Source organism: Heterocephalus glaber, unplaced genomic scaffold (genome assembly GCF_053883595.1).
Source record: "Heterocephalus glaber isolate CG9 unplaced genomic scaffold, H.glaber_assembly_v1.0 deba00001532, whole genome shotgun sequence".
Classification (NCBI taxonomy): Eukaryota; Metazoa; Chordata; class Mammalia; order Rodentia; family Bathyergidae; genus Heterocephalus; species Heterocephalus glaber.
In genome coordinates, this window is record NW_028258330.1 from 24,825,585 (window position 1) to 24,840,938 (window position 15,354).

Below are 15,354 nucleotides of genomic sequence, written 5' to 3' on the forward strand. Positions count from 1 at the left end.
CCATGCCCTTTCTGGCCATCTGGAAGCTCTTGGACGTTGCCCTCCTCCCTGTGAGACATTACATAGGCATAATTGATTAAATCCTTGACCAGTGATGAGCAACTTAATGTTCTAGCCTCTTTCCTCTGCTAGAGCTTGGGAGATGGGGCTGAAAGTCCCAATCCTCTAATTCTACCTCGATCCTTGCCTTAACCCTCCTCCATCCTAGACACTACCAGCCATCAGCCAGTTCACTAGTATACAGAAAAGACTCAGCAGGGCTGAGGATTTAGCTTAGTGGCACCGCATCTGCCTGGCAAGTGCAAGATCCTGAGTTCAATTTCCAGTACCAAAAAAAAGAGCGCTTAAGGGCCAGGGATTTAGCTCAGTGGTTCTGCTGCCTGCCTCACAAGCACAAGGTCCTGAGTTCGATCTCCGGTAACCCCCCCCCCCCACAAAAAAAAAGGATCACATGAGCCCAGGAGTTCAAGGCCAACCTGGTCAACATATGGTCACTGTCTCAAAAAAAAAAACCAAAAACAGTTTGGGCATGGTAGTAAATGCTTATAATCCCAGCACTTGCAAGGCTGAGGCAGGACTACCAAGAGTTTGAGGTCAGCCTGAACTGCATAATGGAACCTTGTCTCAAAAATAAACTACCCATTGGGCATGGTGGCACACCCCTGTAATTCTAGCACATGAGAGGCTGAAACAGGTGGATCCCTGTGAGTTCTAGGCCAGACTGGGCTACATAATGAGATCCTGGTCAGCCTTAACTACATAGGGAGAACCTGTCTCCAAAATCCAAAAACCAACCAAAAAAATGAAATAACCCTTTCCTTAGAAAGGATGGAAGTGTAAAGTGTGTATATCATATGCAAGGACCTAGGTTCAATCCCCAATACCAAAAAAAAGAAAATCCTTTTCTTACAGTCTTCCTGCTTGGGAAAGTACTGTATGTAACATAACACATAACAGGCCAGTGCTTAGGAAATGTCTGTATGGATGCTTGTTGACAGACTAAGATACCATGTCTGGTTCTTCTACAGGAGAGAAGAAGGTAATTTTGATAGAGATACTGTTCCTCCTGAACCTCCTGCCAAGAGAGTGTGTACCATCAGCCCTGCTCCTCGGCATAGTCCTGCACTCACTGTTCCCCTTATGAATCCAGGGGGCCAGTTCCATCCCACTCCTCCACCTCTTCAGCACTACACCTTAGAAGATATTGCAACTTCCCACCTGTATCGGGAACCCAACAAGATGCTAGAACATAGGGAAGCTCGTGAGAGGCACCACAATCTTGGTAAGTGATCTAGATAGCATGGAAATGCTTTAAATTAAGACAGAATATCTAGATTTCTTTGCTACTCAATGAGAAAGTCAAATAATATCATCATTACTTTTTTTTCCTTCTGTTAAGATAAAACAGCTGGGCATGGCAATGCAGGCCTGTAATCCCAGCACTTGGGAGGCTGAGGCAGGAGGATCACAATGAGTTTGAGGCCTAGGCTACATAGTGAGTTCAAAGTCAGTAGGAACTACATAGCAAGATCCTGTCTCAAAAAAATAAACAACAACAAAAACAGATAAAACAGTGTCAGCTGGGTATGTTGGCACATACCTGTAATCCCAGTACTCTGGGAGGCCCGAAAGTTCAAACCAAGCCCAGACAATTTAATGAATTAGTGAGATCCTGTCTCAAATGAAAAGTTTTTTTAAAAGCAGGGTTGTAGCTCAGTTCAGAGGCCTTGGGTTCAGTCCTCAGTACTGCAAAATATAAAAGGGCTGAGAATATAGCCATGTGCAAAGACTCTGGGTTCAATTCCCAATACTGCACATACACACACAAAAAAACTTACACGTAAATGAGGACAATATTACAAGTACAATTTATCTCATTTGATACTGAGCTCACTTCATATTTTTTTGCTTTCATATGCTAGAAATATCGAGAGAGGTCTGAAAAAGTAATAAAATGAATATAATGATTGGGCATTAAAACTGAACAAATTCTAGTAAATACAATGAATTAAAGGGCATGAATTTTTGAAATGGATCAGAACAAAATAGAGAATGAAAAGCAAAGGAGATAAAATATTAGTACTTGGGAAATATGTATGAAAGGTATATGATAATTATTTTTATTACTCTTGTAACTACTGTAAGTCTATTTTAGAATTAAAAGTTTTTAAAATTAGGAATGATATGGCCCGGGGATTTAGCTCAGTGACACTGTGCCTGCCTCGAAAGCACAAGGTCCTGAGTTTAATCCCTGGTACCAAAAAATGAATAAGAAAGATGTAAAATATGTGGTCTTTAAGGTGATCTACGCAGACAGGAGTTAACATATCAATACTTACATCTTGGCTGAACGTGTAACCCCAGCTGTGTGATCTCGGATATTGCTTGGGCTCTGAGCCTCAGAGATAACTCTACCACCTCTTGTTCAATGGAATGTCTAAAACGTGGACCTCCAATACCATTAAATTTAGGGAGAAACAAAAACAAGAAAACCCTTTTAACATACCTAATCTGAGATCAGTTTTGGACAGGCTTTTTTTTCCCCCCATGTACTTAGAAAAGTTTGTTGCAGGAGCTTCTTTGGAGTTTACCTGCTGAGCACATGTCAGTGTAGAAAAGCAAAGAGCTATTCCAATCCAGGGTTTCCATTTGTATGGGAGTAGAGTAAAACAGTTGCAATACAGTTGCCCTTTCCCTCTCTGACTACACTTTCAGAGTTGCTGTCTTCAGGCAGTGGTAGCTGAATGGCCATGAAAAAAGTGGTATTCTCAGCCACCAGCAGTTACCAAGTCTCAGCTACCACTACATTATCTCATTTAATTCTCACAGAAATTCCCAAGCTACTGTTATTTTCCTTTTTTTTCTTCTTGTACTGGGGCTCGAACTCAGGACTTTGCACTTCCCAGGCAGGTTCAGCACCACTGAGCTACATACCCGGCCCTTTTATTTCCTTTTTTATTTTTTAATTTTTTTGGTTCCAGGAATCAAACTCGGGTCCTTGAGCTTGCACATCAGGCGGCGAAACCACTGAGCTAAATCCCCGGCCCCCATGTTATTTCCTTTCTAAAGATGAGATATAAAGGAACCATAGCCAACGGTACATAGCTTTTTACTTGTATTTCTAACAGTTTTATAAAAACTTTTTTTTTTTTTTTTTTGGTACTTGGGACCTTGTGCTTGCGAGGCAGGCACTGGAACCACTGAGCTAAAACCCCCGCCCCTTATAAAAACTTTTTTTAGCCAAAACATAGTAGCACACGTTTGTAATCCCAGCACTGGGGAGGCTGAGGCAGGATGATTGCTAGGAATTCAAAGCCAGCCTGGGCTACATAGTAAGTTCAGGGCCAGCCTGTACTACAAAGGGAGACCTTGTCTCAACGGGGGAAAAAAAAAGAAAAGAAAAACTTCTATTTTCAAGTGTACTATTGATCATCTACCTTAATGGTTTCTTTTAGGTTTCTTCAACCATTTGTCTGCTAGGCTCCCTACAGATTCTTTTATTTTCACCAGACCTGTATGAAAATGTGTGCCTTGTTATAATGATTTTGATATAATTGATTTTTATCAAACCATTAATCATGCAACCTCATTTTTTAAACAAATGTATCACCTCCTTTGCTCTCCTGAAATGAAATTTAAGGATACAATAAAGCCTACCTTACATTCATAATTTCAGGATCGATGTTCTATCTTAACTTTAATATGTAAGAAAATATTGGGGGGCCGGAAATGTAGCTGAGTGGTGCCCCGCCTGCCTGACAAGCACAAGGTCCTGATTTTAATCCCTGATAACACAAAAAAAGAAAATACTGAACTGCGGAGTATAGCTCAATGATAGGACACTTGCCTAACATGCTAGAAACCCTGGGTTCAATCCTTGGCACCACAAAAAAGTAAATATCTTGCAGTAATACAATAAACAGTATGTTAGTGTTGTAAAAGAAGCAGATTATTTCACTGATTGATACAGAATCAATGTGAATACAATACATGTAAAGTCAGACTCATAACAGGGATGTTATGATTCAAAGACCATGAGCAGTGTTGCTAAATGTAATTAGAGTTTCTCAGAATCCTGGTCAGTGCTTGATTGAGTATACCCTTTATTCACAGAGTCATTGCATTTCTAGAAATTTTGGTATGTGTCAAATACTGGCAATACATCAGATATTTTCAATTTATATCACAGTGTTGGTGGTGAAGCATTTATATTGTACATCTTTGCCAACACTTAGAATTACCTGACATTTTAATTTTTTCTAGGATGTTGGATGTTAAATGCTATCCAATTTGGAGGGAGTTTTTCATGTTTATGGACTATGTGAACTTTTCTTATCTCAGACATAACCTGTTTATTTCTATTGCCTGTTTCTCTTTTGGGCTATTTATCTTTCACATTTGATTCGTTGGAATGCTGTACACAATGTGGTCAAAGAATGTGGTGAGATTTATTATAATAAGGCATGTTGCCATTAATCCCCCATCAAAGTACTCTCCCTAGCATCAAATACACTTATCCCGTTCTTCTTGCCACTTTGTGAAGCAGTTCTGGAAGTCTTTTTTTTTCATTCATGTTTTCAGTTGCACTGTTGTGGCTCCCTTGGTATATTGAATTGATTGAAAACATTTATCTTTCATGGTCAGTTTGGCTTTGAGGAAAAGCCGGAAGTTGTACATTGCCACATTTGGTGAATAAGGTGGATGATGACACATTGTACTGTTTATATAAGCCTGCTTTTCTATTGGATATCTCTCAGCAACAGCAGTCATTGTTTTGTAGATGTTTTTGTGGTTGTGGAGGTTTTTTTGTTTGTTTTTTAACTTTTTGAGACAGATTCTTTCTTTGTAGTTCAGCCTGGGCTCAAACTCACTGCAGTCCTTCTGCCTCAGCCTCCCAAGTTTTGCCGCTATGCCTTGGTGATTCATTGCAATTTTGATCATACTGTATTTTTTATTATGAAAGAGAACTTCCATAACTGTTTCACAAAGAGGCAAGAACAGTGGGATAAGTGTGTTGGAAGGGAGAACATTTTGAGGGTGGTAATGGTAATGTCTCTGACAATACTAAATTTAATTTAAACATTCACCATGTATTTTGATCACATTTTGTATAATCTGAATACATATCCTTACTTGGTTATGACATTTTGTGGTCCCACATTCCATTGTGAAGCATTCTCTTACTATGTGTTCAAATTTAATCTCCAATTTCTAATAGGTCTAAATGGAGGCTATCAGGATGAATTGGTAGACCATCGTTTGACAGAGAGGGAATGGGCTGATGAATGGAAACATCTTGACCATGTAAGAATCTTAGCATGTTTAATTTCCGCAACTATTTATTACTTTTAATTCTTAATACATGCATGTTTGAAGTGAATATAACATTCTTTGCTTTTAATAAAAGTTGGTCTATCTGCTACTCCCTCGACTAGAAAGCTACAGTTACTTACAAATCTTGGTGCTAGCATGATTTTGCCAGATCATAAATTAAGTAGTCATGTAGTAAATGATTAAAGCAAAGGATTATGAGTTCAGTTCGAAGGTTTGCTACTTGTCTTTGCTAGCTGGGTAAATTATGTCACTTCTTTTAGCCTTTATTTATTTATATATATTTTAAATACAACATTATTTGAATTCACAGGAGGGTTGCAATAATATATAAGGTGCTTATCATAGGGCCTAGCATATAGAGAGTGTTATAATGGAGCTCCTCCAAATAAAAACAAGAATTAGTACACTGTAAAAAGTATTAACTGAAACTTCTTCAAATACAAACACGATTAGTACGCTGGTATAGAATGTATGCTCAAGTTCTTTTTCCCATTGGAAGAGAGAGTTCCAGTCTCACTAAAGAAGAAAGAAACGATGTGTGCCTACTTAAAATTTGCATGTTGTAGCTTTTCCTTCTTGAGTGATCATTGTTCCTGGTCCTTTTTCTCTGCAGAAATTATTATAAAAATCTCTAGGTTTATCAATCTATTTAGGTAGAGATTTACTATGGTTTTAAGATTAGCCTTTAATGGGACCGGGGATTTAGCTCAGTGGTTCCGGCGCCTGCCTCACAAGCGCAAGGTCCCAAGTTCAATCCCCAGTACCAAAAAAAACCAAACAAAAGAATAGCCTTTAATGGACCATATTATAATGAAACTATATGGCTGCTTCACCCTTAAGGAATCTGGTACAAAAAAAAAAAAAAAAGAAAGTCATGTGTATATTTTCAGTAAATGACATGCCACATTTATGATCTAGATCCCATAAGATTATATTGTATCTCCCAGTGAAGTCAAAGCTGGCTTAGTATAAATACACACTATGATGTTCACACAACAATAAAAATGTCCAATGATGTATTTCTCAGAATGTACCCTTGTTGTTAATGAACATGTGACTGTAAGTAAATTAAGTGTATGTGCAAATGTGAGTATATGTATAAAATTGATCCTGTGTATCCCCAGATTTCACTTCCACAAATTATACCACTGGGGATGCAACCAACCATGGATAGAAAATTTTTGGACAGGGATGGGGATGTAACTCAGTGGTAGAGTACTTGCTTGGTATGCTCTAGGCCCTGGGTTTAATTCTCAGTACCATAAAATTTTTTAAAAGGAAAGCTGGGCACGGTGGTGTACACCTGTTATCCCTGCACTTGAAGCTGAGGCAGGAGTTCGAGGCCAGCCTGGGCCACATAGTGAGTCAAAGCCACCCTGAGCTAAAGCAAGACCCTGTCTCAACAACAACAACAAATTTTATTTATTATTATTATTTTTTGGTACCGGGGATTGAACTCAGGTCCTTGCACTTGGAAGGCAGGTGCAGTGCCACTGAGCTAAATCCCCAGCCCAAAAAATATTTTTAAAGTAAAGAAAATGTTTGATCTAAAAAAAATGCATCTGTACCAAACATGTCCAGACTTTCTCCTGTCATTATTTCCTAAACAATACAGTGTAACTATTTACATATTAGATATTATAACTAATTTACAGGTGATTTGTAGTACATAGGAGACTGTGCACAGAGTGCAAACCTGCACTATTTTATATAAAGGATTTGAGCACCCATGACTTGCTATATCCCCTGGGGGTCCTGGAGCCAAAGCCCCTGGATACTGAGGGATGAGTCAGTTGTATTTAATAAGAAAGTACAAGAAAGGCTTTCAAATGTAAACTTGGTATTCCTAAACCTGTAAAGTATCTAAACCTTCATTTTTTTTTAAATACTGTGTGGGTTTTTTTGGTTTTTTGTTTGTTTGTTTGTTTGGTTTTGGTACCAGGGATCGGTCCTTGCGCTTGCGCAGCAGGGGGTGAAACCACTGAGCTAAATCCCGGCCCTGTTTTGTTTTGTTTTGTTTTTTGGTACTGGGGATCGAACTCGGGTCCTTGCGCTTTCGGGACAGGTGCTGGAACCACTGAGCTAAATCCCCAGCCCAATACTGTGTTTACATGTCTTTGATTTTCATTATTCATTATTTGAATTTCCTCAGCTCATCTCTGACTTTTTCTCTGGCTCAGGCCCTGAACTGCATAATGGAAATGGTGGAGAAAACCAGGCGCTCTATGGCAGTTCTCAGGCGCTGTCAGGAATCTGATCGGGAAGAACTGAACTACTGGAAAAGACGATTTAATGAAAATACAGAGATGAGGAAAACAGGGACTGAGTTGGTCTCCAGGCAACACAGCCCCGGGAGTGCAGATTCTCTAAGTAGTGGTAAGGGCGGAGTCTAAAGGAAACCCACAGCAAACACCAGCCTTTGGACCCCACCTAATGTGGCAAATCTATTTGACTTTAAAAAACAGTGGTGATAGATTGTGGAGTTGGGGAGACATGGGTGATTTCAGAGTAAAAGAAGAAATATGTGGAATCCTTGGTACCTGACATATTTAAGAAATGTTCATTCTTCCTCATGGAGAATTGATATACTTGTGAATTTGTCTTTTTCTCTCTCTCCCCGCCCCCCCCCGTCTCCCTCCCCCCCCCCTTCTCGCTTTACACACATACACACACTGCATAATGATCAAAGAGTGCTTGTTTGTGAAAGCCTGATTGAGGCCAGGTGTGGTGCACGCTGGTCATTGTAAGGCAAGAAGATCACAAGTTTGAGCCCAGCCTGGGCAACTCAGTGAGACCCTGTCTCAAAAAAGGGCTGCGGAAGGGGCTGAGAATTTAGCTCAGTGGTTCCACCGCCTGCCCTGCAAGTGCAAGGACCTTAGTTCGATCCCCGGTACCAAAAAGGTGGGGGAGGGGGCTCGGGGTGTAGTTGAGTCCAAAGGCCCTGAGTTTAATCCCCAGTTCCACAAAAAAATAAAGTCAGCCTGATTGAATGTATTACCTGTCAAGAAAATAGTGTCTGTTTTGCCTTCTCTGCTTTCACACAGGAATTAACACAAGATTTCTGTGACGTTAAAAGCTGTGAGAATTTCTCTCCACCAGTAAGCAAGCAATACTGCAATAATAGATAACATATGGGTATTCTCTATTCCAATTGTTATAATACTGTCTACCTGGAGGTATTATCAGATCCCAAGTCTAGTGAATCTGTCCCCAAGGCTGCCTTTTCGAGACAACCCCCTGTAGATGACAGTTGTAAACTTCAGGTTGTCTTAATTCATTCTTTTGACCTGTTCGTTATAAATCAGGGTTCCCACAGCCCCCTGTTCAGGTTCAGTTAATTTGTTTGAGTGGCTCACAGAAATCAGGGATATGACAGGAATGGTGCCTCACACCTGTAATGCCAACACTCTGAGGGACTAAGTCAGGAGGATTGTAAGTTTGAGCCTAGCCTTAATGAGACCCTGTCTCAATAAGGACTGGAGGGCCCGGATTTAGCTCAGTAGCTCTGTGCTTGTCTCAAAAGTGCAAGCTCCTGAGTTCGATCCCTGGTACTAGTTCGATCCCCGGTACTGAGAAAAAACAATAATATGGCCTAGAAATACAGCTCTGTGTGAAGGCCCTGAGTTCAATCCCAAATACAAAAAATAAATAATAAACAAATAAAACCTCAAAGGAAATTACATTTATCACTTTATTATAAAAGATATTACAAAAGCTACAGATGAAATGATACACTGGGCAAAGTGTGGGGTTGGGGAACAGAGCTTCCATGCCTTTTTTGTACCTGCCACCCTCCAGGAACCTCTACATAATGTTCAGCTAACTGAGAAACTCCAAACCCTGTCATTTAGAGTTTTATGAAGACTTCATTGCTCATCTAATACCAACATACTGGACAGGGAAACTCAGCAAGGCCTGTCTGCTTCAGTATTCTTGGCTTCTCTGCAACATTCCTTCCTCCAGAGTATGGGGTAGGACCTCCCTGGAATAAAGAGGTTTTAGGACCCATTTTCATGTAGATATAGATTAGAGAATTTCTTTGTAGTTCGATCCCTGGTAACAAAAAAAACAAAATACAAAGAATTTCTTTGTAGCCAGTTCCAAGACAGAAAGGGAGTAGGGGATTAGAAATTGTATGACCCACTTTACCAAAGAGAAATTCAAGTTTCTATGGCCTATTGCAGAGGAATGATGAGCCAGGAACTGAGGACAAAATACCGAAATAAGTATGTCATAATATCACAGCTAGGTACTTGGGTATCATCACTTTTATTCTTTACAGTAGCCCTGAAAGTGTTTGCCTCATTTTGCCTCTTTTCCCTCAACTCCCCATTTAAGAAAATACTACTGTCAACACTCCCTACTGGCTTCCTACAGAAAGTTTGACTATACTGAGCTGGGTTGCCCCATCTTACCTTTCCCCAGCCCAAAGCAGCAGAGACAAGAGTACCTCTTCTCTCAGTGCTACATCCAGGAAGCCACACTTATCTCCTCGCCACCACCCAGCGGTTCCATCACTTTCACCCAGTAATGAAAAGATGCCCCATCCAAAGGCACAGCTGAATGACAAGCCATCTATGATCACATTTTACCCACCCACCCACTTTTTAAAGTTCTCAGATGTTCATCAAGGAGAATGAATTTCTTATGACAGACCTAGCATGTTCCACAGAGGACGGCTGTTAGTCTCAAAAAGACTGCAAGAAAAAAGTGGAAGCAAAGCCAGAATTATTACCATGTGTCCTATGCCCGAGTGGCTGAGGAATCCCACTCCCATCCCTCTCACAGTCATGGCTTTTGTGCCAGCTACTGAGTAGCACCATTCTGTGGGTGTCTTTCGCAGCATCATGGCAATAGTTAACAATTGTGGTGTGATTCCTTTGATTAAAAACTTCAGAAATGGGTCTCCCTCACCATCTGACCACTTACAAATATTCCCTGTAACAACTTGGACCTGTTATTAAAGTTCTGCATCCAAGCCGCATCCTCCCACCAGTGAGTTTGCATGTGTGCAGGTGGATGGTAGAGTGCAGGGCTAGCTATCATTGCAAACCAGCTGTTCTCTACTCAGGATTACAGATCTTGCTGGGGTCATATAAACAGTACTGTTCATTACCACTCCTCATCCCTCTCACCCTAGGGGATCCTAGGGTGACCATGTTTATTTTTTCCTGGGACAATCCTAATTTATATCTGTATCCTATCATAATTATTGCTATCATCACTCAAAAATGACAATTTGGGTGATAAAGTATATTGTCACTATAGGCTTATCATTTCATAGATTCCAGTGTTTCCTTACTTTATTGTGTTTTTTTTTTGTGCTGAGGATTCAATGTAAGTTCTTCATATTAAGTTACATTCCCAGCCCTTTATAATTTTTAATTTTGAGACTTAATTTTGGGCATTGAATTGCCCAAACTGGGCTCACTTCTGATCCTGTCTCAGTTTAGCCTCCCAGAATATTGGGATTAATAGGCCCAACTCAGTGTTTTCTTTTATCACGTCTACCTATCTCATTTAAATAATATCTTTTAATGTTATGATCTATACATATAAAATGTTTATTTCTCTTATACACATTATTTTAGTGTAAGAAAACACATAATTCATATCTTGAGCAAGCATGCTCCCTAAAATGTGGACTAAAACTACTCGGAAAGCTGTCACTTTTCTGCGATGAGAGACTTGCACCAGGATGTATTGGGCACTTTCATTAAGGAAGTCTTACTACAAAGTATCACCCTAACTATGCAGTGTCCCCAAAGACATAGTTGTTTTGCATTCTGGCATAAGTTTTCTCTCTTGGACCAATAACTTTGAGTAGCATTCTCCTTCATTGTGCAGTATTCTTGGGCGTAACAAATGATTAAATTCACCAAGTGACTCAAATCAGGAATTTGGTGGGGTTTTTTGGTTTACAAGCATCTGGAAATTTGTGATTCATCTAAATAAGTACAAAAACTATAAAGAAAAAGCGAGAGAAGAATGGTTTCATCTGAGTTGCGGGGGAGTGGGCAGAGTTAGAGCTCTCACTTTTTTTTTTTGTATCCGGTATCAAACTCAGGACCTTGCACTTGTGAGGCAGGCGCTGGAACCACTGAGCTAAATCCTAAGCCCATCTCACACATTTTATTAGTTGCTTTTATTGGCCCTTCTTAAGACAGGAGTACCAGTGTAGCTAGCATCATTTACACATTGCTGTGGCTCACACCACTGCTTACCTCTTAGGGATTTGGGGTTGCTGGTTGCTTTCTTTTTTATTTTATTTATTTTATGGTACTGGGGATTGAAAGCAGGCCCATATACATGCTGCACAAGCACTCTACCACTGAGCTGCATCTCCAGCCTTGTGTTCTGTTTTGATCTGAGGTTTATGGGTGTTTACTGTTACCTGATCCTCCAAGGAGGTTTCCACCCTACCCATGAAGTTAAATTACAGGTTTACTGACATCAGTAACAGAAAAAGAATTTTCAGGACTTGTCATTAAGAGTCACAGAAAGGGTTTATTAGCAGTTTAAAAGTACACAAAACATCTGAGCATGGTTCCACATGCATGTAATCTCAGCACTCAGGAGGCTGAGGCAGGAGGGTCCCCGCAACTTTGAAGCCAACCTAAACTATATAGCAAGACCCTATCTCAAAAAAATAAAAACTAAAGGACCGGGGATTTAGCTCAGTGGTTTTGCCACCTGCTGTGCAAGCGCAAGGACCCGACTTCGATCCCTGGTACCAAAAAAAAAAAAAAGAGAACAGCCCCTTATGATTCGGAGTTGGATATATGTTTGGAGTCTTAGGGGTGTCTCTTAGACTGGATATCTAGGATGTATATTCCTGCTGTCTGTCGGGTAACTCTTCTGGCAGGATATGTTAAAATGCAATCATTTACATGTATTTGAAATTGAGATCTGCTGCCTGTGAATATTGCTGCTTCCTTGAGGGTGGATGTCTTGAGAGAAAGCTCAATTTACAGGTAAAAAGCCCAGACCCAGAGCCCAATTTATAGGCTTACTGTGTCTTTAATACCCTTAGAAATTTTTTTGAGTGTTTTTTGAAAGGAAAAAAGATGCAAGTAACTTTTGTGTCCTGAAACTGCAGTTTTTCTTAAAAGTACAATTTTCTTTTCTCCTTTCTACCTACCTTTATTCCTTTTACGTTACCTCATTTACTTCATATTTTTCATTAAATTTTATATTAATAAGCCGGGCATGGTGGCACACGCCTGTAATCCCAGCACCTGGGAGGCTGAGGCAGGAGGATCACTGAGATCGAGGCCAGCCTGAACTACAAAGAGAGACCCTTCCTCAAAAAAGAAAAAAATTAATAATTGCCTTAATATTAATTATATTTAATATTAATTGAGTGTATTAAATAATTTGCAATTGAAATTTTTAAAAGGAAAGAGGTGGATCCAGCTATTAGTTTTCTCTCACAGTTAATGCCAACCTCAGTTTTTTCTACAAATAAATGTTCCACGACCCCTTCTCTGGAAGTTAGGATTCAGGGATCCAAGAGCTTGGTTATATGTGATAGTGGGTTCAATAAGCAAACAAGTTTGAGAAAACTGCCTGTAGCCACAGTGTGGTGGATAGGGCATCCATGGGATTTCATGTAGCTTTTTAGTGGCATGATGAACAGTTAAAGGTAACCAGACCCCAGGTGTAAGTCTGTACTGTTAAAGTTGGAAACTACAGGGACAGATGAGGGAGTTAACAACAGCCCTTCAGGGAAAAGAACTTTTAAAAAAAATTGTTAATATCCCTGGGGAGAGAAGGAAAATTAGAAGATCCACCCACTTCATACTCTGAACTATAAATTCCAGAAAGCCTGGAATTTACCTTTAATCTCAGCTACATGGGGGCCTAAGGCAGGAGGATTACTAGTTCAAGCCCAGCCTGGGCAATTTAGCAAGACCCTGTCTCAAAAAAGGGCTTGGGGATGTAGGTGGCTTTAGAGCAACACTTGCCTAGCATATGCAAGGGCCTGGGCTCAATCACCTGTACCATGAGGAGAAGAAGAAGAAGGAGAAGGAAAGAAGAACAACTCTGTAGGGCATGGTGCCACACACCTATGATCCCAATGAGGAGGCTGAGGCAGGAGGATCACTGTTAAGTCCAAGGCCAGCGTGGGCTACATAGTAAGTTCAAGGCCACCCTGAACTACATAGCCAGACCCTGACTCAAAACACAAAAAGATTATAAATAAAAACCAGTCTACCAAGTAAATTACACACTGTAGGGGGGGTACATTTTGAAGGAAAGTTTTTTTTAACTCAATTCTATACTTAGCCTCTCCCCCTCAATTAAGTCTGGTGTCATGGCACATGCCGGTAATCCCAGCACTTGTGAGACTGAGGCAGGACAATTGCCATGAGTTAAAGACCAGCCTGGGACAGCAAAGCCCTGTCTCAAAACAAAAATTAGTATTAGATTAACAACCTTCAGCTTTCTGGAAAAATGCATGTCCCGTCTACCCTCTGTCATGGTAACAGCTAGAAGATATGCCTTAGTACATGGGAATAAGCCAGAAAGTAGGAGACCTGGCATTGATTAAATGCACGCAGGACCAGAAAGGGAGAGAAGGGCCTGAAATTTAGCTCAGTGGTGTCACCGCCTGCCTCCCAAAGGCCCGAGTTTGATCTGTGGTACCAAAAAAAACAAAAAAAGGGAGAATGCCTAAGATGGTGAGGGAAATCCTCAAACAGCAGAGGTAGAACAACCCTGGAAAGCCAATTCACACTGGAATGGTCCAGATGCTTGCTGGAGATTTCCTTAAAATGAAACTGAGAGAATACTTACATAACAAGAGGACTATTTGAGATTCAGTTAAATAACTACATAAGAAACAGCATATAGCCTATAATCTAGGCACTAGAGGACCACAAGTTTGAACTCAGCCTGGGCAATTTAGCAAGTTCCTGTCTCAAAATCTTTTTATAAAGGGGAGGGGCCTCTGAAAGTTCTAGGTTCAGTCCCCACTACTGCCCAAGAAGGAAAAGAAGACAGCAAGAGCACATAAGTCAGTTGTTGACTTCAAGTAAAACAAAAAACTTATTCAGGAAGATGAAAAGATTCATAGAGGCAGGCATTGTGGCACACACCTGTAATTTCAGTTACTCAGCAGCCTGAGGCAGGATAATGGCAAGTTTGAGGCCAGCATAGGCAATTTAGCCAGACCATGTCTCAGATAAAAAGGGCTAAGAATGTATCTCAATGGTACATTGCCCTAGATTTTGACCTCTAGTACCACATCCCCCCAAAAAGATTCGGAGACTATGAATTACATAACTCCTCCGTGATTAGTACTGTGACACTATTGATGTGACAGAGTTAGGAGGAGTGGAGAGAAGGAATTGTAAAGAGCCAGGTACTCCCCTGGTAAGTTAATACAGGTAGATAATGTCTAGTAGCAAAGTCAGTTAAAAAGTTGGAAGTGATTGCTTCTGGGGGAGGAAATGTTGGACACTGCCAGGGATCTGCTTTGTTTTTGGTGATAGTACTGGGGATTAACCTCAGGGCTTTCCCACTGAGATACATCCCAGGACCCCATTATATTTTATTTTTGAGACAAGGTTTCACTATGTTGTCCAGGCCAGCCTTGAACTTGCCATCCTCCTGCCTTAGCCTCCCAATGCCTGGTTTTACAAGTGATTGCTGGCATTACCACACTTGGCTAGAAACAATTTCTTTCTTTTTCTAAGTCCATTCTCTTATGAAACCAATGAAGCTAAAAGGAGGGGCACTGATACAGATTAAACCTAAAGACAGATTAAAAAAAAAACAACTCTAAGCCTTGATTTTTGGGGTTGGAGGTTTAGCTCAGTGCCTCCAGCACCTGCCTGGCAAGTGCAAGGTCCTGAGTTCAATCCCTGGTCCCCCCCCCCCCCCCCAAAAATCTCTAAACCTAAAGGCAGATTATGTGGTGGTGCATGTTTATATCCTAGGAATGAGCAGGCTGAGGCAAGAGGATTGCAAATTTAAACCAGCCTGGGCAGTTTAGAGTCTTAGCAAGACCCTGTC

General features: G+C 40.6%; 1 protein-coding gene across 14 annotated transcripts in view; it reads left to right on the forward strand.

The window, feature by feature from the left end:
* Cbfa2t2 (CBFA2/RUNX1 partner transcriptional co-repressor 2) overlaps window positions 1-15,354 on the forward strand; it is a 134,954-nt gene that overhangs the window by 100,671 nt on the left and 18,929 nt on the right. For all 14 annotated transcript variants that reach the window (XM_087188878.1, XM_021246784.2, XM_087188880.1 and 11 more), the window contains 3 exons: window positions 1,029-1,282; window positions 5,219-5,304; window positions 7,515-7,710. In XM_087188878.1, coding sequence (XP_087045004.1) covers window positions 1,029-1,282; window positions 5,219-5,304; window positions 7,515-7,710 — 536 coding nt within the window. The remainder of the gene's footprint in view (window positions 1-1,028; window positions 1,283-5,218; window positions 5,305-7,514; window positions 7,711-15,354) is intronic.